Source organism: Sitodiplosis mosellana, unplaced genomic scaffold (assembly GCF_009176505.1).
Source record: "Sitodiplosis mosellana isolate CC-2019 unplaced genomic scaffold, AAFC_SMos_1.0 Smas_scaffold_21, whole genome shotgun sequence".
Classification (NCBI taxonomy): Eukaryota; Metazoa; Arthropoda; class Insecta; order Diptera; family Cecidomyiidae; genus Sitodiplosis; species Sitodiplosis mosellana.
This window is the reverse complement of record NW_022595263.1, coordinates 146276-174043: the sequence shown is the minus strand read 5'-3', so window position 1 is coordinate 174043 and position 27768 is coordinate 146276. Positions and strand designations below refer to the sequence as shown.

The following is a 27768-nucleotide window of genomic DNA, read 5'->3' as shown; positions in this document are numbered from 1 at the left end:
GTTGATATCACACTGTCAATTGTAACCAGTATAGTATATATGTTTAGTGTTTACTCGCTCGCTCGCTCATTTGCTTTCTCTCTGTGTCGGTGTCTCACACCCTACGGTATTTGCACGGTAGCGATGATGACTCATCCATCGCATGGAATCCCAATGCTGCACAATTTCGTAAATAAGTGCTCGCTTGAATAGATGCGATTTCCTGTTTCATATATATATGAAAAATGCTTGGCACAGCGATTCATCGATCGTCCAAAATCGAAATATGCTCGGTTGCACCGAGATGCACAATATAACGCTCTTTCGAATATAGTGTGATGAGCATGAACGAAAGAAAAATTGGTTCACTTTTTCTATGGTGTTCAGCACAAAAAAGATTAACTTTACTTCGAAATCTTATTTTTACTATAAATTTGTTTTTTCTTTTGCGCAAATTTTTCCTTGCGTATTTTTCGTTTGCGACCCATATGTTCCGCCATAATGGTTTTAAGTGCTTCCATTTTACCACCAAAATGTAATGAATCATTAATCAAAAAGAGCCAATAAATCTCAATCTCTTAGCCTTGGCGTTGAATTAACAATCAAATAAACTATAAATTGTTTTTGTTTCTGCATCTTCTGTTCTCAGCTCGAAGGGAATGGGTCTTAATTGCGAAGTATATAGTTTCTTTGTTTGTTGCGTTCGTTATACGCCCGCCAAGTATCAAAACACGAATCTTGCCAACCCCAATATTTGTCATATTCAAAAGTCTATTACATAATTATCGCGCGTGAAAAACCTTCACACAATGGGCACAATTGTTTTTTTCTCTTTAATTTTTTGTGTTTTTGTGCCTCACACACGTAATTTGTTTCTCGTTGTTCAAACATTGTGTATCGTCCAAAAAATCGCATACACAGAAAAATTCCATTTACACCGACAGAAGGAGAAAACAATAAAAATACATTTTTTATGTCGTCGATTCTCCATTTCCCACGAAAAAACAACAACAACAGCACATTGAAAGTCAAACATACCAAGTCACCAAGGTTAAGTGTGTCGTCGACAATATTTTATTTTGTATATGAAAGAACACAAGCAAATTTATCATATCATATATGCAATACATCGCGAGCGCAGCGCCAATTATATCGAAATTAGAAATCCAACATATGGCAGGTGTGTTTGTTCAACGCTTTATTTGATTTTGTTCCAATCGAAAAACATATTTTTTTTCTGTTCGTTTGGGTTCGATTCTGTTCTGTTCGGCATTTTTCGTTCATCGATGTTTGATTGGTTGTATCGATTTGGGAATGAGTTTCCGATTGCAAGAATCGGATTTCACAGTTGGAATTTTAACAAGTTCATTTAAGAACAATTTTAAATCATATCGTCCGTGGGAATCGATACGAACAAAAAAAAAATCAACATAATTTCCTTTTTCGGAATAAGCGATTTATTCTGCTTTCTTCGATTCAGGTAAGTACTGCAAACGAAGCCATACATTTCGATATCGTTTGCCATATGCGAAGCAAGTTCATTGCATTTTATCTCTCACACAATCGTAAACACATACACTCCATTTAACTGAATGTATTTGTACGGCGAACATATGTTTGATTCTATCGTGTGAATTATTTAGCCATGTGGTTGCACAGCGAATCAAATAATCAATATTTGTTTAATTAAAAATCATTCGATTCACACATTCAATCGCATTCGACATCAATTTGGGCGCTCGATTTATGCAATCAAATCATGTTTAAACCAAGCAAGAATGAAACGAGAAATAAAAACATACACTGACGAAAAGTGTCGGCATTATGATAAATACCACGAAAATGTGCTAGATCCGAGATCGAATTGCGTCGTCGAATAGGCCTCTCTATTGGATTACAGGTTATTAGAAGGCGGTATCAATAGCTTAAGTGTAATCGTATGATCAAAAGCCAGTGCAAACGGAAAAATCTCGAAAAATCAAATTAAACAAATGGCAAAAACTATGGCATTAGTTTGTGTGTTCCATTTCCTGCGGCACATTTTATTCGTCATGTTCAGCAGAAAAGAGATTGTACGTAATTTTTTTTTGGTAAGTTTCGCCTTGCACATGGGTTTTTCTCTTCGTGTGTTTTGCTGTTAGTGTCTTGGTTATATCGCCATAAGCCTCATGCTATGAGGTTTGCTGCAGTCGAGAGTGAGAGAGAGAGAGTGAGAGAGAGAGAGTATGTGTGTGAGTGTGTCGGTTTGGGCAATGGCATTCTGTTTGCCTCTTGGGCACATGTGTCACCTTCTCTGCGCAAAACACACAAAAACACATTTCTATATGCATGCTTCGAGTGGCTTTTTGCGTGAATTGTACATACATTTCGTTTTACACTCTTTTTGTTTGTTTTTGGGTACTTATTTTTGGGCTATGAAACCAAATAACTATTATTGCTCCTCTCTATTCACGTTGATTTTCTTCTTCTCGATCTTCTTCTTCTTCTTCTCTTCGTTTCTCTCGCATTTGTTTGCCTTCCATTCCATTTGACATGTTTTATTCCAATTTATTCGCACTCTTCACAAACATCGACCTAAAACGCCAGGCTCTTGCCTGTTTTCCCATTACAACAGTCTTAATACTCTCAGCAAATGCGCGCGAGCGTAGCGCAACGCAACATTTCCCAATGTATGTGGATTCGGATACCGATGCTGGATGCGATTGTTCTACGTCAGTTTGACTGTGATATTTACTTTTTTTTCCAAAGTAATTCCAATTTCACTGCTTAATGCACACACACACATTTAGTGTCCCGAATGAGAGAATGTGAATGAGACAAGAGTATGTTTTGCGGCACATACCGAAATTCCAGCAAATTGTGTGCAAGCATTTGATTCTCAATTTGTGATTGAAATCTAAATAGAATCGCGTATGATGGATCTAACGGATTACATGCAATGCCATTTGCTGCGTATTTTATTAAATGCCTTGTGGTGGCGCACACGAGCACACACTCGAAAAACGGAACTGATGCCGAGCTAATGGATTCTACCGAAATTCTAATTTGCCTGATGTCTCCTCAACTGCTCGGGTAGATTGAATTGTTGATGAAGAGATAAAATGGGTGACAACAAGACCCGGAATACCGAGAGAGAGGAAAAAAACAATCATTATGATTTATCGGCATCCGCAAATTGGCTCCATTCTTCCAGTTGATGCCATTTTCAATTAGCATTTTTTTCTATTGCACAATAATTTCTCTCGACAACAGTCGATGATTTCGATTTGATCAGATTTTGTTTTCCACAAAAAAAGTATCATCAACGCAGGCAATTAGCATTTACTGTCAGTTGTATTGAAATCCAATTCTACTGAAGCGGATATGAATTTACAATTGCGTTTCAGTATGCGTCAATCAGCCGATTTCCACACTCGGCTCACGTTTTTATTGACGGATGCACTGTGTCTGGATTGTTGGTAATTAAAATTCAAAACCACACATCAAGTGAATGAAAGAAGAAATAACGTCACATTGTTCCAAACAGAAGCTTGGCTACTGGGCTGTGCAGTTGAATTATTTTGGTTATTTGTTATTTAATCAATTCTTTTCTCCATATATTTTGTGGTTTCACCTTGACCGGATCTAAGCACATTGAACATGCGATTGCGTGTTCAAAATATGAGGAAATCGATGGTTAAAAAACCACCAAAGCCAAAGTTTGTCATGAAGAAAAACAACCAATGGTCCGCTCTTTGTGTTAGTCATTCAAAGCTGTTGAAAAAAAACACATTTTTTGTGACGGTCAAGGTGACGTAAAATTGGAAACTGAATATGCATTGCAATGATCGTCAGCGAATTGTCGATGTGACGCCCGGCGCATTCACACTCACAACGCAATATTATTTTGTGACGCCTTACTTTTATTCGATAAAATGTTTCCTGTATATTTGGAAAGGAATGCGATGGGTTGTGGATTTTATCAGTGTAACGGTTTGAATTTGGTTGTGCGATGCGTAACTTGTTTATTATCGAGTTTATTTGCTTTGTGCCAATGCAGCGAGACGTTGGAAGACAGTACAACGTAGAAAATATGAAAGACAAACAACAGAATACTCGCTCTCGCTCCCTCTGCTGTGGCGTATCGATCGAAAGCGAAAAATGTGTGTTTGCGTTTGATTCCGTTTCAACGACGAACAGCAAATATTGATCGAGGGGAGATACCGAAAGACAAAATAAATACTATAAAAATTTCAATATTATATGAAAGCACTGAAAAAATGCGATCTTTTTTTTCACTCTGTTTTACTCTGATCGACGCGGTTGTATACGTGTTGTCGTGCTCCGTACCATAATATAATTATCGCCTCTGTATCTCGCCATTAATGTTTTCACATATATTGCTCTTTGTATGCAAAACCATCAAATTATGAAAAAAACACTTTTATTATTCTGATCGTTGTGTATGTGAAAGGGTTTCGAGTCGTCGGTGTGGCGAGCATTTTTCGTTTTATTGTATACACACCATTTTTTTCTCTTCTCTGTCTGCATTATCAAGAATCACGATCTGTGCTGTGAGTGGGCTCATCTATATTTACTTGAATTTTTTCTCGTTCACGACATCTTTTCCGCTCGCTATTTGCCATTTTCTCTCTTCAATTGTCTTTGTTTTCTAGTGATCACCTCGCCTATTGAGTGTGTATTGTTTATGTGCTTTCCAAAGAAACCAGAGAAGAAAAAAATAAAACTGGGAAAAACGAAACACACGTGTTGCCGAAGAGAATGATGAGTGGTAATTAAAACGAAGAAATAAATAAAAGAGAGCAAATAAATTGAAATGAAAGAAAAAAAATCTTCGGCACAATGCAAGCGAGAGCGAAAAAAGACAACGACGACGTCGAAAATAATGAAATATGAAAAGAATAGTCCCACGTGTTTGTTCTAATGTGAACATAAGCCAAATAGACATTAATTTTATCTTATTCTCTGTTCGTGCATTGGCTCAATCGCCGTAATTCTGTGAGAAAAATCTAGCCATTTTTCCAAAGTAAATTAAATAGATGGTATGCTTTTGTTAATTCCTGTCGACGTCTAACACTAAATCCAACTAAAATGTTACGCACATACACACACACATACAGTGACTGGTTTTCGACCTGAAGCATAGAGGAAACAAGATATTAAAAAAAGCTGCAATTAAACGTACAAAGTGGCGCAATTGCACAGCACATTCAAAAACGCGAAGACAACAACACACGTTTTTATAAAGAAAAAACGATGGTGTGTGCTCTTTTGCCGACTTTAGTTTACGACCATTTCCATAAAAATGGCTTCGGCATTAATTTACACAAATTAAAAACGAAAAGAGAGCGGTGTGCGTCTAATTTATGACGCGCCAATCTATTTCATCCGATGTGTTCGAAATGAGAGAGTGAGAGTTAGGCACACACACACACACACACACACACACACACACAAATAAGCCGTTTGGCTATATGATTTATTGTCACGATTTCCGTAGAGAGACGGTGTAATTAAATGATAGAGAAATGAGACTGGTCGTATACGCGCCGTGCAAGCGAGCGAGCAATCGATCTGTTTTCCCGCCGAACCAAAATGTCATCGAATTGAATCGGAGCGCTTAATTGACGGTTGAATGTATGAATGTATACCACTTTGCCATTTGAAACACCAAATGTGCAACGACATTTGACGCGACCATGCTCAACTGCAACAAAGATCGAATCGAATTGAATTCAATTTTTGCCACTAGAACATAATCTCTTACAGCAAATAGGTCTTGCTGAACATTTGCTGTATGGACTATATTTATCATAAAGTAAATCAATTGCCCAAGTAAATAATAAATAGAATCACAGCGAAGCAAAAAAAAGAAGAGAACAAAATATACGTCGTTTATTTTAAACATTTGCAAGATGTAAATAAACTCGCACCAAGGTTACGGTGCGAACCAACCAGTCAGAAAATATGTACACGTAATTCAAAAAAAGTGACAACGTGATAATGCCGTACACAGAGTCTTAATTATAAGTGCTACTCGACTCCCATATGAAAACTGCGATGCAAGCAGTTTATTATATTTATATCTGACGTCAAATCAAAGAATTGAAATGCCGTGTGGTGTATTTCATTCAATTTACTAGCTGTCAGACCAAATGTGAGCGAGAGTTACCCAAAAAGTAGTAGACGCAAGTCACAACCAAAATTAGCCAGAAATTGAGTGTAACAACCGTGCAAATGTTGTGCACGGTTTCGTACAAATAGCCAAATCGTGTAAATTAAATTGCTCTTTGTTTCTATCTCGCGCACAGCTTGACAACCGAATTACATTTGCTTCGAAATGACCAAACATCAAGTCAATAGTGAAAAGCAAAATGAAAAAAACACACAATGACCAAAGCGGCGACAACTCAATACAGTTTTCATGTGTGATATCATCCAAAAAAACACATTTTGGACTGAATGAAACTGGCGAATCAGCATATATAAACAGCTCTTATTAATCATACACACATGATTAGTTAATAGGTATAACGTTGAATCGAAACACGCACGCTTTTTCGAAGTGAGGTCCCGTCGAAATCCGATATTCACCATCGCGATATATTTTTGTATTCCAAAATTTCATTCGGGCGATTCGTGTGGCTGGCATTATTTTTTGTTGTTGATGTTGTTATTTGTTTGTTTTTTCGATTCACATGACCGCCAAAAATGCGATTTCGATTAAACAACCGCCATATAAAATGAATAATCCACATATAAATGAGAGAAAATTATGCAATAATTTTGTGTTATGTTTCATGCATCTGATAACTGCGAGTAGCTCACCATCTCACGAGTGCCATCACAAAAAAAATCGGCAAATGAATGTTATGAATATTTTTTTCTTCATCTAATGGTCACAGTAACATTGCATTTCGATTAATTAATCAAGATGTATCGTTTCATCAGGCTGATTGATTTTGAATTTTAATCGATTGGGAAAGTCATTTCGCACGGTGTAAGCGCAAATTACGAAATTAAAAAGCAGCAGGCACCGGTTGTCCGCTCGGCTGTGTTTTTTCCGCCGTCGCCGCGCACATTCCATCAAATCAATTTTATTTTCAATAGAGGCAATTCGCTTTCCCGGATTACGAATGAAATGTCAGTAAACATTAAATGCATGCAAATCGAGTGGAATCCAATAAAAGCAAGACCATTTGTTCGCTGAATAAAGCGAATGCGCGGGAGCGCTCTTTCGAACTCGACATACAGTTGCAATTTCAGAGATGTGTGGCATTTATTATGGTCGCATTGTTTCCAGGTAATTTATTAATATGGCATGGTTTATGTATGTATGTTCGTGTGTATTGTCGTCGAGGCGGCAAATTATTTGCAGTCAAATCGACACACATACACACACACACACACACACACTCAAAATCCAATTAATTCAAGCCCATTCTCATTGAGATACCGATAATCGGGTTCGATTGCACAATTTGATCACATTGAATTTTTGTCTCTTCAATGTTGTCGTCAACTGCGCAAATTTACGTCAGCAAATTGAAATTGAATTAAGCGCCGATTGAAATGGCCTTTTCATTTTGAGATTTGACAAAACCCATAACAGTCACCGTTATCATCATTTCGATCGAAAACTTCCTTTTACGGTAAATGTGCAATTAAAACCATATGCGAGAGAGACACAGCTACTTGATATGCGTTTCAGGCCAATCGCAGTGCATTCACAGCAATTAATCGGTGCGTTTGTAATGTCTCTCGAGCATTAGCACGGTGAAATTTACATTTAATTGAAGTTAGAGCACGAATGGAAAACTTGAAAAAAAACACACACACATAAAGAGAGAGAGAAAGAGAGAGAGAGAGAGACACAGTAGAGAAACTCATTAAAAATCCTAACAAGATTCTAGCGTACGCACATTTTTGCGATGAGAAAACTCTTTCCGAGAAAATTTATTGCCGACACACAAGAACATGTTTCTGTTTTGTACGAATTACATCGAAAACAATTCACATAATGCCAAAGAATCATGTGCTGGCGGCCTGGAACACTAAAGAGAGAGCGAAAAAAGCCATTCGACTAATTTTCATTTGACTATATTTTTCTACTCAAGATTCTACTCTCTTTCTAAGTTCACACAAACAATTCTTCTATTTATTTATACATTTAGTACGTGAAACCTTTGACGTTTTGTACACAGATTTGCAACAAGTTCACCAGTTTTCTTTCTTGCTCTTGTCAATGTTCTTGTTGTTATTTTCTTTTGCCTTTTTTTACTTTCGTGGAATTGGTTGGCGAATTTCAGAGCACCGTCTTGGTGTATTGTTCGTTCACGTAGCGGTCTCCACGATTCAGATTGTAGCATAGAGAGTGAGTACAGTTAAATTAACTAGCATTTTTCTTGGTACCATTACGAGTGTATAATTTCTGGGATAGCTTATAAAATATGGCGAAAAAATTGTGTGCGCCGTGCACATCAAAATCTGTGGCAGACTACCGACAATGTGTGTGTGTGTGTATTTGCGTTGTCGATTAAAATTCATGAGAGACGCGCACGTTGCAAGCAAATTACTAAGTGAATATATATCTTTTGCCATTTTTTCCTCTGTTCGTTGTGTCTGAGGCTCGTTTTCGCATTTCTTTTGATTGCATTAACAAATGCAAGATGAGGAGACAGAAAAAGCGAGTGTTTCTGGGCTTGCCGCTGCCTACCTTCTTTGATTTGTGCAGTCTTGACAAAACGTAGGAGTATACAAAAGGTGAATGCATTTGATGGATATCGTCTTGAATAATAAAACCATAATTCATGGTCTTTTCATCAAGTTGGAGTCGGTGTCGCCGTGCAAATGCGATCAACGTCTACATGCTCACACTCGAACTAGTAGTTGTGGTTCGTAACGGCATTTTTTAAAAGATATTGGATGACGTTCAATTGAGAAAATTGAAAATCCCGGATTTAAATGGAATTTGGAAGATAGAGATTTCCTTTTTTTACCTCGGATGTGGATAGAGATCGAAGTGTTCCTGTGGCGCTGCGCGTACCAGGCAAATCCCTCCATCGCAATACTCCCATGACGGCTTGTCGCACCCAACGGCGCTCTGCACCTTCAGTACGTAATGCCACTTTGATAGCCACGCCGATTTATGGCCGAAATAAAAACAAAGTTCGTTTTTTCCGTTTTCAACGATTCGATAACAGCACGGAAAGAACCGAAAAAAACTCCACTATTCCGTTGCTGCCTTGTTGAACCGATTCCACGAATATGCGCCCTTATTTTTGTTTACATTAAACGCTAATACCGGCAGATTCCGCACATAAATAACGTTTTTCGAGTCTTCGAATTGCTTTACATCAATGTCAATGGTATGCAATGCAGTAATTAGCTAACCGTTTGTATTGCTGTAGCCCCTTTTTTGGCAAACGTAGTAATTGTTATACACGAAAAAAAATTAAATCACTTCACACGGTGTCGAATAACTGTTTCAATTCAATTTTCATTTGTTTACACGCTTATTTTTCGCTGTTTCCAAAATTATTTACTACAATGTTGTTATTTTTTTCAGTTGTTTGTGTCACATCAGCACACTCTTGACATTGTGTGTCAGTTTTTGTTTCGTTGGTGAGTCGAAAAATTTGAATGGAAATTGTTGTGATGACGCAACGCCCACATTTAATTCACAATCAACAAATACTGATGATAAAAATTCATCGAACAAAAAACCAAATCCAATTCCTTGATTATGAAATCGACGGGCAAAGGCGAACTGCTACAAATTCGATGAAATTAAAACGTGTGCGCACATTTATTTCGTATGATATGCGCGAACTGAAAAATATACATCCAATCGATTTGGCGTGCCGTTGAAAATGAGAAGAGAAAAAAAAACGGTCTGCGGCAACATGCAATTATCGCTGTCAATTGGCTTGAAACCAATAACTATTATTAAGTTACATTGTATTTTATTGCCGTGGTTAAATGTCCATTCGCAACACACTTTTCCACATTCAGCTCGTGAAAAATGTTGCGTTTTTTTTCGCCTCTATTTCGTTCCAAACAAAAAGTCAAATGAATTGTCTTGTATGGGATTATTTTTTGCACTAAAAAAGCAACAAAGTCTTTGTTTTTGTTCACCCGAAAACCAAATTGATCGTTCAAAGCATGCGCACGATCGTATCAATGAAGAAAAAAATCTCCGTGGTTTGTGTTATTTGTAATGGTCTCTGTACGGCTTGCTTTTGTTTCGAAATCCGCAAACTGAATGCGAATGTTCAACCGTATGTATCTTATTTGTCCGACCGATTCGAATTCGAACAAACCGCGCACAATCTAAAACTCCACGAAAAAATTCATTCTCGTTTTCATTCACACTGTCTTTCGCTTACAGTCACCAATACACAACGGTGGTTGGCTTGGCTTAAGGAATTTCGTTTTAAGCAAACTGTGAATATCAAAGCAAATAAGCTGTACGGTGTTCAGCGCTTTGAAATTTGCATTTATCTTTATGGAGTGATTTGGAACCTTCTCCCAGGCGAACGATACGATTATAAAAACAGAAATCCGCCGCGATGATGACACACTAACCGATTTTAGCTATGACTACACTTCTTTTTGTTTATTTACGATGTTTTTTTTCTTCTTCTCTTGTTCAAGTCAATCAGTCACAGAGTAGTTCTCCAACATGGAAAAGTTGTTGAAATCTCTTGGCAAAGCCGAGGTACAACAGAACCGAAAAAAATGTTAATCTCGTTCTAAACACTTTCGATTGTTGCCAATGCAATCCGATAAATCTGTATTCGCTGGGATTACTTTTAATGCACAATGCACACACAGCGCAAAGTTTTTGGCGTTGTGTTTGCCGGTAAGTAAAGTTTCTGTCGCACAAAGTTTTAATCACTTCACTCGATTACTGTTTCAGTTTTCGTAAAACTGTCTCAAAACCCACTCTGAATCAGAGATAACAGAGCTCACATGATTTCTGGGAAGAAAATAAAATCGCTGCTACTGCAATTTGTTCAGAGCTTACAAATTAAAATGTGACGATGACGACGACGAGTTCGATATGAATATTCGACGCTCGTTGCGTTTATTTTATTTTGTCATGTAAAACACTATGAAAATGAAATATGTCAACACGATTATGTTTCACCACCGAAAACTTTTAACTAGATTTAGTAAAGCCACAATGAAATTCTCGAAGCAAAAATAAAATATCCGTTTGAAATAGAATCCGTAGTTATAATGTCTCGTGAATTGAAAATACAGCAGCGAATGTTTTGTCGCTCCAAACAGATGAACAACAATCTGGCGAATGACTGAGTGAATGGAAAGTGGATAGCGCTTAGGTGAGCGAGTGAGTTCGTTGTGCGGCTAGCCAGATCGTCTGTACGCGTTCAGCGTGTGCTGCTGCTGCCGCCGCACACCGCATGACGAACAACACGGTGAGTGTGCGAGAGCACTCACACAAAACATATGCGAAGTACGCTTCGAAGCAGAAACAAGCATACGCATCGTATAGATGCGTTACGGACGGTGTGTGTAGTTTGTTGTTTTTCACATATTCCGAGTGCATACTGTGTGTGCACAGCATAGGATGAAACCGCAACGACTTGATTTCATACTATTTTTCACTTCGTTCTGCACAAAATCTTTGCTCATATGATCGATCACGTACTGAAAAACGTTTTTTTATCGAGAATGCACCGGGTTCTTTGTAACAAATATTCAAGGAATATTTCAGTGTTTTCACTGCATCGTAATAAATGCATAATGATCCGCCTGTTGTTTTTCCTTCTCCCTCTTTGTCTCTTTCTCTCGCTTGTTTGTTCGTTCTCTGTGTGTCGAATTTTTTCACATCCTTCGAATCCTTCTAGCTGAATGGGTCGAAAGGAATGTACGTGCTTCAATTAAATGGTTTTCACAGTTCGCCAATACCGAAATAAATAAATAAAATGCATCACAATGCACAACCGGCCGAAAAGTGGCTTGTACGTGAGATACGCATTTTTTTGGCAATGCCAACAACAAATCCACACTGCAACAGGCCACAATGAAAACAGAATCGACGAAATAGCGAAAGACGAGAGAAAAAAAAACAGTGCGCATCAGTTGAATTGCACGCGCTGAAAAAAAATCGTCATCACACTTGTGCACACGCACCAAACTCTGCAATATTGAAAAGTTGTGTCATGGTTTTTTTTTCATATTCAATGTGCTGCAGACTTGTGTGACGTTTTCGCATATTAGTACGTTTAGCTGATTTTTGTTTGTTCATCGGCACGTATTTGCTCCGCTTTTTTGAACAATATTTTTTTGCAGTTTAAGTCATTTGTTTCAAATATCAAATGGCGGAAAAAAATCTCAATCCATTTGACGGCAAGCGAGAGAGAAGAAGAGACCGAGAGCGGATGGACGAGAATGAAAAAAGCACGTGTTTAACAGCAAATTTGATTTTCGTTGCTGAACTCTTCATTTGTGCAATTACGTAACATTGTTATTGCTTGTGCATGTGCATGTGTGTGCATTTCCGAATGCCAATTTATAATGCCAAATGGTTTTTTATCGATATTTTTCCCTCATTGTTAATTCATTGGAGTCTCGTATCGCCATTTGATAAAATTGCAATTAATTAGAAATTAAATGCTTATTCATATTAAATGCTTATTCGAAAATTGGTGCGCACATATGAAACAGAAAAAAAACAAACCCGACCGATGCGAATATTTAATCGATTTTTGATGCATTGCACTGTTGCTATTTTTCTCTATAAATCTAGCTAACTAATTCAATTTGAAAGTATTTGTGTCGTTTGCCTTCTATTTTTTCCGTCGTCGTTGCTGTTGTTGTTTACTCATGTGAACTGCATACCATTGGCATTAGTGAGTTCGCGCTTGAAAAATAGTGGCTCATTTATTCGGTGTCACGCAATTGAATGTTTGTTGTGCATAGCAACGGCCAGTGCTACTAGCGCAACTAAATCCAAATCCGACACACAAGTGCATTCCAATATTTGGCTAGTCGCATGTAATACATTTGCATATGCCGCCCGGTCGATTTTTCGATTCAGAACTTACTTTTCTGCTCGAGAGGGACTAGAAACGGTGTTTGAATGGAACGCAATTTGAAATTCAACTACGTTGATGAGTGCATCAAACTCGGTCGCGCGCAGTCTTTTCTCCTCTCTCTCTCTCTCTCGCGTCATTTTCGTTGCATTGTTTCAGTTGGTCGTTAAATCGTTTCGCGTGGATTGATTCATGTGTTAGCGGATTTAGTGTCAAGAGACCTTTGGCGTTTTCTCACACCGGAAAAGGTTAGAGTGCCTCTGTACATACGCCATTCGCAATGGTCGAATATTGATTTTTTTTAGTTACTTCTTCTCCATTCTGTTGTCAGCCTCATGACGATTGCATGTTATCTGTTTGCTCGTTTGTTCACGAGCCAACCATTGTCACCCAATGGTTGAGCAAATAAAAATGCAAAGAATCAACGAAGCCCAAACTCATTAGAGCCGGCACTTTTATTGACTTTGCATGTGTGTAAACACTAAAAGTAACCTTAGGTTCTCTCGTTAAGAAAACAACGCATCAAGCATGTAATATTAGATCAAAGTGAGGCTCATGGATTCGTTGAAATGATACGAATAAACGAACGAAAAGAAATGTATAAAAGTAAGGTCTCCAATAGAAATATGTCGGCATATGTTGGGATTATCACTTGCCATTCAAAGCAATTGGATGCAATAAATACCCATCAAATGCCTGTTTGATACCGCATTTATATATTGTTACTTGCCGTATTATTACGGTCGTTATTTTGGATACACAAATTTTATGTTCGAATGCACGTTTATTCGGAGTAAAAGCAAATAAACACGTTTTTTAATAGTTTCACACTTATGTTCATTGGTCTCAATTTTTGGTGTAGAAATAGGCGCATGCCGCTTTACTCGCTTCACTCGAATACTCTATTCAGTCAACGATATGCAAGTCTATTTGTACGGTTGTTTGTTGGAATGCTTTCAAAAATAGCATCTAAGAGCACTCATTTTTATTTTGACAAATATTTTTAGCATTTTACCGCAAACGATATAACTTTTTCACTTCATTTTATTCTTTTTTAGCTGCCTCGTCATATCGTTTGGTAAATTGTTGTTTGCTGGTGACTCCTTTCAATTGCTCTAAACAAATTCGTGCAGGCATTTTTCTATCTCTCTCTCTCTCTCTCACTCACTCACTCAATGACTACATATTCAGTGAACCTTATTAGGCATTGCGCTACTGCTATACTGCAGAAATAGATTCGTTATTTTGCCTAAACATACGACCAACTACAGCACTAAATGGGACCACCACCGCATTTTCGATTTTATTTACTACGGTTCTTTTTCTATTTCTCTCCTTCTTTCTCCATCTCTCTTTCTTTTTCGCAGTCTTTTGGTCTCTTGGCTTTTTTCGTTCTCCATTTGAAAAGTGCATGAACCGACGTCGTCGTCATCATTTTAGTGTCTGTTTTTATGTAACATCAAAAACGAAATTGCAAGCCGCCGGAACCTAGTTTATTGACATATTCTTTCCAGTCTCCAAATAAAATGGTTCGCCGTTCGCATAAAACACACAGGCAAAAAGGAAATACGGCTTGCGCTTGCTCAACTTCTAAATAAGTATGGCTCGTTAGATGTGCAATTGTTTCAACGGAATGCATGAAAACGTTACATTTGTGTCGGTGTTAAATGAAAATGTTCATTATTATTATTGCATTTTCCATCATGACTATCAAACCAATATATACATATAAACACACAATCAAATTGTTCTTGAAAAGTCAATTAGTATTTATTTTTTTTTGTCTGTTTTAGTTCTTGTACAAATACAAATTTGCCTTTAGTTGATTTCGTAAATTGGTTGATTGGTTTTTCGTTTGTTCAGAATATTATTTACATTTTGTTCAGAAACGAAATCAAAAAAAAAAAAAAAAAACAACAAATTCTTCAACATGAATCGATACTCGTACAACACAGGTGAGGCACAAAAATGATTCACTTGGCCGAAATGTTTATACGGTGTTTGAATAAGAGAGAAAAATTTTGGTTGTCGCCTGTAACCAGAGAACTTTATGATCAACACATTTTTTTATTCGGTTTATTCATTTTACAGATTTTTAAGCTCTGGATTTTCGATTTTTGGTATCTTACTCTCTCTCTCTCTCTCTCTCTCTCTCTCTCTCTCTATCGCTCGCTCGCTCAGCTTTTTTGCATTCACTACATGGGCAGCTGTATTGTGGTTTACGGCTTGAAATGGCTTAACGGAAAGTGGTCAACATGCACAAAAAAACTGGATCATCATGCGGAAATGTTTGCACGAGAGAGATACTGTTTATTTGGATTATTAAATGTTAATTTCGTTTATTTTGTACATTTAATCGGTGGAAATGCAATCGACAGAATTTATTGGCACGAAAACATATACCGTTCCGTCATAAAATTGTGTAATGTTTGTCGGTGTAATTTTTGTCGAGCAAAAATCGCATTTGCTGTGATGTGGCAGCGAAAGTGAACCAGTTCGTATGTGTGTGTGTGTGTTTGTTTGTCGCCAGACAGTTGCAATGTGGCGTGAGATACGGATGCATTAAGAGCGTCGTATCGCCTCTTCGATTTTTTGCCAAACGGATTTGAATAACAAGCACCGCTACTTGTGTTACGTAGCCGGAAAACTGACAGTAAAAATTAATGTAACAAATTGTAGAGTTTTGTAACCGAAAGAAAGCCGAGAGAGAGTGTGAGAGAGAGTAAGTTCCTTTTTCCACGCTGCCAAATCGCCTTTTTATCGCGCGAGAGCACGAGTGACTCGGAGTGAGTGAGTGAGTGAGTGAGTGAGTGAGAGACACAGAGTGTGAGTTCGCGTACACCTTTTTCAGCGCCATGCAACCCGATTGCAATCAGTATCTGTCAACACATGGTACAGTCAATGTGCCGTTTGAGTGTTATAAAAATCCAAATAAAACACAGCATAAGGAAAACATTTACAACGATGATTATAAAGTCGTGTGTTACGTCGACTTTGGCACCAAAATGAATAATTCGTTGCTGCATTTGCTCAATAATGCAGTACACTTTATTTTTCCGTCTTCTCTCTATATTCAAATGCTTGTCGAAGCACAATGACCACACTAAACGGTTGTTTCGCTCCCAATCGTGTATTGTCGTTACTCTTTTATTTTCACCCAAGAGCTATGCTACTCGCGTTATGTAACCTATTTGTCTTTATCTTGTTAATTTTTATTTATGTTTATGCAGCTGGAAGTTGGGTAGTCGGATGAGTGTGTGATGCGAGACCATTTGAAAGAAAGATAATGTGCGTTGGAATGATTGTTCGGTTTTTCGGTCGTTCATATCATAAATTTCCATTGAAAGCATTTGACGGAGAGAAAGAGTGCGGCGGCGACAGGTCCATTGATGCACTTGATAATCTTGTATCAACGGTAATGTCACTTTTTTCTCGGTATAATATTCCGTCTATCGCTATGAATCATGTTCAAGCAGATGATGCAGGTATGCGACAGCATCACACTCAATCGTTACTGAAATTCCAACGAATTTCGGTAAGCATTGAGCATTCTGGTGCACACAGCATTCTCTTGTGGTGTATGTGTGACAAACGTGATGGATGAGCGTGGGTTATCTTATTTGCTTTTGAACCAAATAGACATCGTTCGCAGCCAGTTGACGGCCCCATAACATAACGAATTACAAATTCCAACTTGTTTTTCTACTTACGCCATGTGCTTTTAGATATGGTTTTGGATTGGTTCGATTCGATTTTGTGTGTTTCTCCTGTCTTCTGAATGTTCTTCACACGCGTGTCAACTCATTGTTTCTTAACAGAAGCTCCAATTCCATTCTATTTGCCTATACCAATTCGATGGCTTACCTGAAATTATACAAAAGTACACAAGAATGAACAATGAGCTGGTGGAAAATAAAGTTTCAGTTTGTTATCGACAAAATTTTGTGGTAATTTACATACAATCGTTATTTTATGTAAATATACGACACAAACATGGGGCTCATTTTTTTATACAGCCAATTCGCGATAGGCTCTCGTTATTTTTCTTTCTGTCTCTCCCCACCATTCGCTCTTTTTCTAGCCACATTGAAATGTCTTAAATTACCGTTCCCAAGAAAATTTTCGGACAAGAAATTGTGCTCCATCAAGCGACAGATTTTCCGACTTTGATTACTGAGAGAGACAAACATTTCAAAATGCTGTTTTTTTCGCACAACAATATTACCTAATAACAGACAGCATTCAACAAGAGAAATAATTTGATTGTTTCACCGCAATAACATGTAACTAATTACACCGTTTGCAAAACCATCCGACCAGACGTCCGGCACAGACTTATTGTCGCGTTGTTTTATATTCTACGACGGCGAAATTATTCAAAGCAGAAAAGTCATTAAAATTCAATTTTCATGTTCTTGGTAAAATTACAAACTTTTTTTTCTTATTTCGCGCGCCTACTGTTCTAGTAAAGCCTCGATTTTAACCGCTCTGTTTTAGTCAAACAATGGGGATTAATGCGATAGGCAGGAAGGAGTGTGCATTTTTTCGGTGTTATGTGTGAAACAAAGGAATCAATGCATGGTCTGTTGGGTAAGTCTTTTTATGAGCTCATGAATCGAATTACATGGTTTAATCAGGAAAAACGTCGAACTTTGCATTTAGCCAACCTACGATGAAGAAGGGAAAAAAAGTCGCCGGAAATGACGAAATCGCCAAATTCATCGAAAATCAAACAGAAGAACTTTTTGGCTTCCTTCTTTGAAGCCGTTGTTTGCACATTGCATCAAATAAAAACAAGCGTAATGTTTTCCGGAGAAAAAGAGCCATAGCAGAACTTTGAACAACACGGTAGCATTATCCTAATAATCACTTTTGAAAAATGGAAAATATCGTAAATGCCAACCACTTGAAAGTTCGAAGCTGCTGACGCCGAAGTTCACCAAAGCCATTTTTAGTTTAAAATCGTCGACGAGAGAACGGTAAAACATATTTTGAACTCGTTCGTCGCTCTCGTAATATTTAATCACGTTTTTCGGTTTTGTTGTTGTTGTTTTTTGTTGTTGTTCGTGTTTCAAGCCATCAACATGGAATTTCCAGAAAGCGTGTTCAAAGGCACGGTTTTGTGGTTTAGGGTATACCATTCTCTGCATTGGTTGACATTAGAACTTGTGTTTATATATTACAGTTTAAGTGAAGCAAACCATTTTCGTGTACGTATAAATAATGTGCGCACGAAAATCAAACGATGACTAACGCGCTCAACTGATGAGGCAAACGCTTGTTACAATCAACAGTTCCAAAGTGAATGCGCTTAAAAATGAAATACAAACGGCCTCTGACTCAATAAATGCTACCAAACAATATTTAGTGTACCATATTTACGTGGATAAAATTTATTTGGGATTTTCATGTGCGTTTCCAGCATTTTTTTCCCCATGAGCGAGGGTGAGCGCTTACGCGGAAATGGATTATTAGATGGCAACGAGCAAAATCCACGTTTAGAACATTTTAAACTTGGATGCAAAAAGCGAGTTGAGAGCGAGAGAGAGAGAGGGAAAAAAAAATCTGCCTCACAATGTGTTTTTCTTCTTTCTTTCACTTTGGAGTTCTACTCAGCTCATTCTCCTGGCGAACCGAGCGCATTCACATGCATAAATTCCAGCAGCACTTATGATTCATGAGCATAATTCTTATTTATGTTCCGCTTGAAATAATTCTTTATTGCGTGTTTTTCGTTCTCTCGCTCGACTTGCCATCGCAATGAAGGTGCGCGTCGTCATCGTCGTCATTTGAAAAATAAAAACTGAGTCACACCACAACATTGCCTTTTTCCCATTGCACAAATTCAATGTGTGCTCTTTAGGAATGCGATGGCAATAGCCACTTTAAAAGGATCTGCGTAAATAAACGTCGCAACCAAAGTGCAAATAAGAATCAAATGGATGAAATTGATGTCGGTGAAAAAGTGACACTCAAAATCGTACGCTCGGTCATGAGTTGTTGCAGACGAATGACGGGCAGAACGCACAACAGAACGTTGGCTCATGTAAATTTGATTGTTTCTAATGTATGCACACGCATTGGCTGCTACGGCTGAATCGTCTTCTCTCTGTTTTATTTGTGTATATTTTTGGTGCCGTTGATTTAAGTGGAACCACTCAAGCGCGAAAGGTGTCTTCTTTTCACCTGCTCAAATTGCTACCGTTGTTTGGCGATATGCTCTGCCGCTATCTTAACTTCTACCGTCCATTTGTTTGATTGTTTTTACTTTCTCGTGCGATTCAACATTGAACTGAACCGAACCGAACATTCCCCATTTTCTTTCAACTGAATCAAATCAATTTTATTGTCCTATACGCAGTGAAATTCTCATAGAAACATGATTTTCCTCAATACAACAAGTGAAATTACATTAAAAGAAAAGTAACAGCGTTCTATTTCAATTCAGTCCGATGAATTATTACACAGTTTCTCTTTTCATTTTCATAAATTCCATCTATTTTCAAGTAATTTTCACTAGTTAATTGTACACGAGAGTGCAAATAAAATACGGGCACTCCATTTGAAAATAGTGAGCGAACGAAGTGAAGAACTTAATAAATAATTGGGATTTTGCATTCAGAAAAGGTATTTGTGCGGCAAGAAAGGCGCGCACTCGTTTGTGCTGCATATGTTTTCATTTCATCGCAGTGTGAAAAGAAAGATAATTAATAAGAGAGTGTACTTCTGAGTGCCGGTATGAAGTCGTCGTTGTTCTCTCTCTCCCCCTCTTTAGAGTATACTTAATACGACTAAATGATTCGTAACGGAAGTTGTGTTTTTTCTTCTTGTTTTTCGTTCATTTTCTGTGTATGTGACTTTCGTGTAAAAAATTGCGACTCGCTGTTGCTTGTCTCGGGGCGTTGTGCCGTTTGATGCATAGACGCCGTCGAAAATACGCTTACGAAAAGTGTCATTCAAAATTATTGAATGGTCTGAGATACTACTGTGTCCAAAAAGTAAGGTGACATTGCATTTAAAATTTAGCGCGCTGGGGAATTTGAAAAAATCCTTTTATTTTTAGGTTGGTAGGACTGTCTTTGACATCCCTGCCAAATTACACGTCAAAATATTCATTAGTGTTTGAGATACGCTTCGTTTTGTGGACTGCTAAAAGTGAATTTCTCGTTTTTTGCGATGTCGAAATTTGTTGATCAAAGAATTTGCATTAAATTTTGTTTGCTGAATCAATTTTCTGCTGCGGATTCGTTGAGGATGGTGCAGAAAGCCTTTGGTGATGAGGCGATGTCGAAAAAAAATGTTTACAAGTGGTATAGTGAGTTCCAAGCAGGCCGTGAATGTGTCGAAGACGAAGAGCGTGCTGGGCGACCATCAACCTCAACCGACGAAGCTCACGTCCAAAAAATTAAAGATTTGGTGTTGGAAAACCGTCGATTAACGATTAGAGACCTTGCTGATGATATTGGCATATCGAAAGGCTCAGTCAATACCATTTTGAAGGATGTTTTGGGCCTCAAACGCGTCAAATCTCGACTGGTACCGAAATCATTGAATTTTTTGGAAAAAAGGTGTCGAGTTGACGTGTGTGAAACAATGCTTTCTGACTACATTGACAAGACGAAATGCATGATCACTGGAGACGAGACTTGGATCTATGCTTACGACCCGGAAACAACCGACCAATCGAGCGAATATCGTGCCAAAGGTGAGCCGAGACCAAAAAAACCGCGCCAAAGTCGCTCAAAAATCAAGGTCATGTTGACTGTTTTCTTCGATTATCGGGGTGTTGTGCATTATGAGTTCCTTCCCCCGGGTCAAACAGTCAACAAGGAATATTATTTGAGTGTTATGCGTCGTTTGCGTAACGCTATCCGCCAAAAGAGGCCGGAATTGTGGAAAGACAACTCTTGGTTTTTGCACCATGATAATGCATCGTCTCACAATGCGATCATTTTTCGTGAACATTTCGCCAAAAACTCGACTCATATCGTTCCACAACCACCGTATTCACCTGATTTGGCACCGTGCGACTTCTGGCTGTTCAACAAGCTCAAAAGACCGCTCCGGGGACACCGTTTTGAGACGATAGAGCAGATTGAAGCCGCAGCGAAGACGGAGCTGAGGGCCATCCCTGAAGTCGACTTTTTCAACTGTTTCGAAGATTGGAAAATCCGTTGGCATAAGTGCATTGTATCGGGAGGGGATTACTTTGAAGGCGATGAAATTGATTTGGAAGAATAAATAAAGAATTTTCAAAATAAATGCAATGTCACCTTACTTTTTGGACACAGTAGTAACATATGGTTGTATTTTTTGCGTTCGCAAAAAACCAGCGAATTTTCGCTGAAAAAAGCGTTCAGCTGCTGACATTTCGTTGCATGTTATGTTATGGTTGTTTTTTCTGCGCACAGTTGTTGTCTTTCAAATAAAGAAAAAGGGTGCAGCTTTTGATTGCATTTACGCCCGTTGCACGTAGTTTGCATCAGATAATCCTTTGCATTCACCTATTAAGTGTACATTGTGTGTGTTTGTGGCAAACATCAAGATCGTTGGCCTTTTTTGATGCTTCGAACATTCGGTATAGAAATGAAGCGAATTTGCCAACGCTAAACAAACATTAATTAAATTATTAAATCCGTCTACCATTGTTCTGTTGCTTGAGCGCTATTGTTGTTGCTGCTGTTGCTGTTGTTATTCTCTTCAGTCAGCAATCACTGCATCCAGAGCGAATCGACAAATAGCACGAAGCAATTGATGCAATAGTTTGCCGGAAAGTCAACAGCATAACCAAGCGCAAATAATGGAAATAATTCACGGTATGAGTCAGAGACATAAATTTTAAACAGCGTCCGACGGACACGGGAAATAGACTCGAATTTCAGATGAAGTAAGAATAAGAGACTCCGCGAAAGACATCCGACCGCGCGCGTTTGTGAGTGTACGGGTATATTATGTGAGAAGCAATAAGTAGTTTCCCTTCTTCGGGAAGGTTTCAGTTCGCATAACATGGTAATGCGATACACGATATTAAGAATATTATCGTGCAGAACATCCGAGGAATTAAGTCGACGTGAAAAGAGCAAAAGAACATACCAAACAAAATTGCGAAACGAGAGAATGCAAATAGAGAGAGAGAGAGAGAGAGAGAGAGAGAGAGAGAGAGAACAGAGAAAAATCAGAAAGGCGTTTTCCGCCAATGCAATGAAATGCACTTAGGTTTGCAGCGGTTCATGGCACACACCATGAAACAAACCATTCGCACATTTCCATTGAGTGGGATTGCAGTCAACCAGAAGGTGTAGCGAATTTTCTTGGCCTTTTTTTCGCTCAATATATCGCTCGCTCTCTGACTGCGTCTCTCTCTCTCTCTGGTTTTTCTATTCATTTCTTGCTAAAAAAATAAATGAATGGAAAAATTGTAATTTTCGTTTCATACACGTTTGCTTCTACGGTCGAACGATTTCATGAGAATCTAGACGCTGAAACGATTAAATCCACACGATAATTATGTATGCTGCTACTCGATTCACATTTGGACCGAGCGAGGCAATCAACGCCATCGTCCGTCGTTTCATGCATTTTACATTGCATTTTCTCAATGAGTATTGTTTGCATACAATGAAAGTCGATCTGATGGGTAAGCGAACGGAGCAACAGAGAATGAGCGCTCAATTGCCACACTTCAGCACCTATGCCAGCAACAACTATCTCGAAAATCCCCTAAACCAATGAAACACACAATTAATTGAAATCAACAATGTTAGTTCTCTTCTAATGAGAAAATCTCCGATTGGATTGGAGCTAGGTGGAAAAAAGTCCGATTCAGATCGGCATTTGATGTGGGTGCGCGCAACAAGAAAGAAAAAAACTCATTTCAAAATCGATCGAGAACCCGTACTATTCGGTGACTTACTCCATCGAACCAACAACAAACGATGCATTTCATACAATGTTCGTTCACACGAACCAAACACAGATTCCCGTCTAAACGAACGAAAATAAACCTTTTATCCAGTTGCAAATGCTTCAGAAATCGTGTCACATAAACCATTTGCCGTTGGCCGTGTCAAACGAACACATTCATTCATTTATTTATTTTCAGCGCAGTAAAAGAGGTTGAGCAAACTCAATTCTCGTTACTACCTTCTGTTTTTTTTTTTTTAGATTTTATGGGCAGTTGCCGTTTGTGTGTTGCGTATGTGTGAGAGAAGACGAGAGGAAATAAAAAGCGGAAACGGACGCTTGAACCTTTGGTGTACGTTTCAAACACCGATTTTGCGTATGCTCAAACAAAACGGCAATGCGTACGTTCTAATTCAGGAAGTGCCGTGATCTTGAGTGTGGCCAAGATCTTGAAAAATGGTTAGATTTTAAATCAGTAGCAAAGACCCATTCATTCGCACACACCGAAATGTTAATTATACGCAATACATACAATATGACAATATGAGTGGATTACGACGCATTTTTGTTTCAAAGTATATTTTTATATGAGAAATCGAAAAATACCCGGCCGATGATAAATATATTTTCTTTGCTTTTGACTCAATGTATTAAAAAAATCGCTTAAAAACGCTGCTGATAGTCGAAATCAGAGTCCAACATTACTCAAACTCACACACCAATATGAAATGTATTTGTGATAAAATATGCATGCGCCATTTTACGAACGTTTTCAAACAATTGAGTTACATTTGACTCATACATTCGGTTCGGTGATTGTAGGACGCGTACTGCGTCTATGCAGATGCCGACCGAAATAATTGTGCGAAAAGCACAATGTGTTTTCCATATGCTACGCGACGACATCAATGTGATTTTTGTGTGATTGCTTTTTATTACTAGAGTAAATTGCATTTGTTTTGCTCTTTTTTCTCGCTCACTCGCATGCAAAAACAATTTATGAAAAATATGCGTCTCAGATGCGACATCCGAAAGTAATATATTGTCACAATTGCGACTATGTTGCATCTCACACCCGAAACATCCAAATTGGCTTCGTTTGAGTTCATTCACAAGCAAATGTGCTTGTCCTTGTAGCAAATCGATCTGATTGTTATGAATGAAAGCTGATGCAAAAGGGAAATGAATCGAAACAAATGAGATAGTAAAAAAGAGCTGAGCTTTAAGTGTTTTAGTTGAACGGTTGAAGTATAGGTGGCGTGATGCAAAGTTTTGAAAGTTCAGTTTTGAAACACGCCATCTGCAGGTCAACCAGATTCAACTCAGGCTTTTTGAAAGTCAAAGCTTTGATGGTTCATGCTTCGACTGTTATGCATTGGATTAGTTTCGAATGAAGCCGCTCCCAAATGACATGAATACAAAAGTGTGTTGTCTATCGAAATTTATCACTCACTTTGAAGCGGTAGCAAATATCATTTTTTGATCATTATGATCGATTTTTTTTCGCTTGTTCAAGAACTTGCTGAATCATTTCGGAATTAAAAACATTTGCCAAATGTGAATTGCTTCGTTAAGAAAATAATAGGAAAAAAAGTGCTTTAAACAAACAAAGCGATCAATTATCGGCAATTGACGCACGAGACACGACCATAATCCGTTAGTTGATGATAAGAATGTGAATCAATAAAAAACGATTAATCAAACATTCCTGTTCACCTCGTTGGCAGAGAGAATAAAAAATAAATTCGCTCAGTCATTGATTTCGGGGAGATGGCAAAATAATTGGGAGATTGTTAAATTTTGCAGAAAAACGGTATTGCATTCAGGAAAAAAAAACAAACAACACAGAGACACATCTAACAAAACCAATGAAACAATGTGGTGTAACCGCCCAAAAACCACGCAGTGCAGCAGAAAAAAAGTATTTAAATGGCTTTTTGGCCAAGGGTTCGCTTGGATTTAGATGGGTTTCATCCTCTTGTCGTCGTCGTTAAACAATCTCTTCTTGATTTCCGTTGATGTAACAGCCCAAAACACACATAGAGACACAGCAGCTCTGTCATTATTGTGTTTTGTCATTTGCTGCACTTTGATTATCGGTTTCGGTTGTGTATGCGTTGCGTTTGCAACGTTGCAATTGTTTGTCTAATTGAAAGGTCGTGCATTGTGCGCTGACCCTCCGCTGCAATTCCATTGCATGAAATTGCAAATGTGGACAAGCGTAGTCATCCAAAATTGTATAATGTTCAACGTTGGTTTTGTTGAAACATACCGACCGGGGCGGACAGTTGGTCTTTATTCCACCGGCAAGTTGTTGTACACCGAAAAACATAATAATAAAAATCACTCGAATCGCGAGAGAGAGAGAGAGAGAGAGAGAGAAAGGGAGAACAATAACATAGAAATTATTATTTATATGTGTTTTGCGATTGAATAACAGCAAAAAAAAATCAGTGGAAATCCTGCGTGCGGATATGGCAATTTCCACCAACTCGGAAAAAGGTAAAAACTCATAAAATTGATGGTTTCGACGAATTACGAAATGGTAAGGGAAAGGATGTGCACAACGATCGGCCACATGAACCAAAAACTATAACATTTGCTCTCGGTATGTTACAGGATCGGTACACGCGAACGAGTGCCGCCTCCCTTGTACTTACATGACATGGCTAAAACAAACAATACCATTACATTTGCCACTGCATACAAATGCACACAAATCAACAATAAAAGTCGAATTGTGTGTATGTGTGTGCGGAGCGAGTGAGTACAATGAGTGTATGCATGTGTGATGTGATCGAAAGTCATAAAAATGTTGTAATTTTAGTTCAAAAACGTTGATTTTGGTTATGATTATGATGCGTGACGATTGATTTTTTCACCCAAAACTCTTTCGTTTAACCAGTTTTCAATAGTAATGTAATAAAAGCGTGAAATTGTTTATTTTTGATATTCAAGTTCATCCAACTGAATATTTAACGATGATATGGCCAGAAAAGTAAAAAAACAACCATCGAATATTCAATTTGCAGATACCTAAAACCGTAAAATATGTCAATAGGATTCCGAAAAAAAACATATCATCGCATCAAATCCATCCCAATGGCCAACCAAATCCATAGAACAAACACAAACATGCCACTGATTGCTGTTCGTTGTATGAACAATGAATTGCAAATAATAAATTATTAAAATCGGTTTGTCAAAAACCGGGAAAAATTGAAATGCAACGGCACAAGCATTTCAATACAAAAGCAATTTCTCGAATTAAGTTGCTTTGAATTGGCAATTTATTGTTATGTGTGCAATTGATTTTACAATTTTTGCGTCATTGTCGATAAATCGCTGGCTCGAGATTATGCGCATCCGGTTGAAAAGAGAGGAGAGTTTGCTAGGACAATGGGCACATAACAACGGCAAACAAAACACTTCAACTTTATTCGATTACACCCCTTCAAATGCGCGCACACCGCACAAAGTAAATACACGCGCGTAAATCACGTTAATCTGATCACACCGTTTACCTCATTGGCCGCATGTAAAGCATGCAAATCAAATTCTGCATCAATAAGTATACTCGGCCACACGAATATAACTGCAAATTACCGTTTCTACTCGCTTTTGTTCTGTTTCATTTGGTTTTGTCGAACAGCTCAATTCTGCGACCGTTGCATTACCAATCGCCGCATTTTTAATGGCCGCAACCAATTTTCAAATGTTGCCAAAAATTAATTTTCCATTATATTTGCATTTCGAATTAATTTAGTTTTGCATCTGGCAAATTTATCAAGACCGCACAATTCGAAACACATTGCAGCTTATGATGTAATAAAGAGATGCGCTACGCTTATAACCATTTGGCAGAAATTTATTTGCAGTAAACACACATACACACACACATAAACTGTATAAACGGCGGTAAGCCAATTTGGATTTTCAACGGAAATTGATTGAATAATTTTGCGATATTAGCATCGTGTTTAATGTTTATTTTACAAAATGTAGATAATTGAACTGATTTGGTTTAAAAAGTTATTTATGAACTCTGTGCGCGTATGCAAACGACAGTGTTTCGACCTCTCCCGGAATGTTCATACAATGGACTCATCATTAAATCAGTCGTTTCCATCGCATCAACTTGCGTTTCAAGACTATTCGTCTTATTACTTTATTCCATTGTTTGAGATTCATGAAGTGGCTAACAATTGGCTAAAGTTCGTAAATGTTCGGTGCTGATGTCGGGTACAACAGTTGCCGGAAACGATTTTAGTTGAATGGAAAGACAGACCAATGTTATAGAGGTAATTAGACTTCAGAGAACGGTCTCTCTCTCTCTCTCTCTTCATCAAGTTTCACCATGAATTTAGTGCTGCACTGGAAAATGGATGCCTTAAATTAATCAAATTGAGAAGATGCTCAAGTCTTTCGAATAGAGTGTGTCTCCGTCAGAGTCAATCAAAGTGGAGGGTTCGTGTTGCAAACCATAAGTAGCTGGTGAAAGCAATATGCCTGGTGTTGTATAGCCTCGATGAATACTAATGAATGTGCATTATACAAACTAGTGTTGATATTGATACACCGATACCTGTTTCGTATTGCAAACGGACTATTTTTTGCGTCTAACTAGAACTATGGCTAGCTATCTGTCCCGAGTGCTACTTTCCTATCACTTTCCGCTTTTGCCTCGACTGCAAAAGACATTATGAATTTGCATTTGGGAGGCACTGTGATATTACGTATATCAATTTCCCCTTGTTGAATGCTCAATATGCATTTGGGTAATTGGGTCGTAAAAATAATTGATAAACGAGCATGAACAAAT

The 27768-nt window shown here is 38.1% G+C and overlaps 1 protein-coding gene across 9 annotated transcripts in view; it reads right to left on the bottom strand.

Annotated features, from left to right (window-relative positions):
• LOC129568685 (rap1 GTPase-activating protein 1) overlaps positions 1 to 27768 on the bottom strand; it is a 144656-nt gene that overhangs the window by 23605 nt on the left and 93283 nt on the right. For 2 of the 9 annotated variants that reach the window (XM_055446906.1, XM_055446908.1), the window contains exon 1: positions 8979 to 16783. The exons of the other annotated variants lie outside the window; for them this stretch is intronic. In XM_055446906.1, coding sequence (XP_055302881.1) covers positions 8979 to 9056 — 78 coding nt within the window. In that variant the 5' untranslated portion in view covers positions 9057 to 16783. Of the gene's footprint in view, positions 1 to 8978; positions 16784 to 27768 lie in introns of those variants that run through there. 9 annotated transcript variants of the gene reach the window in all.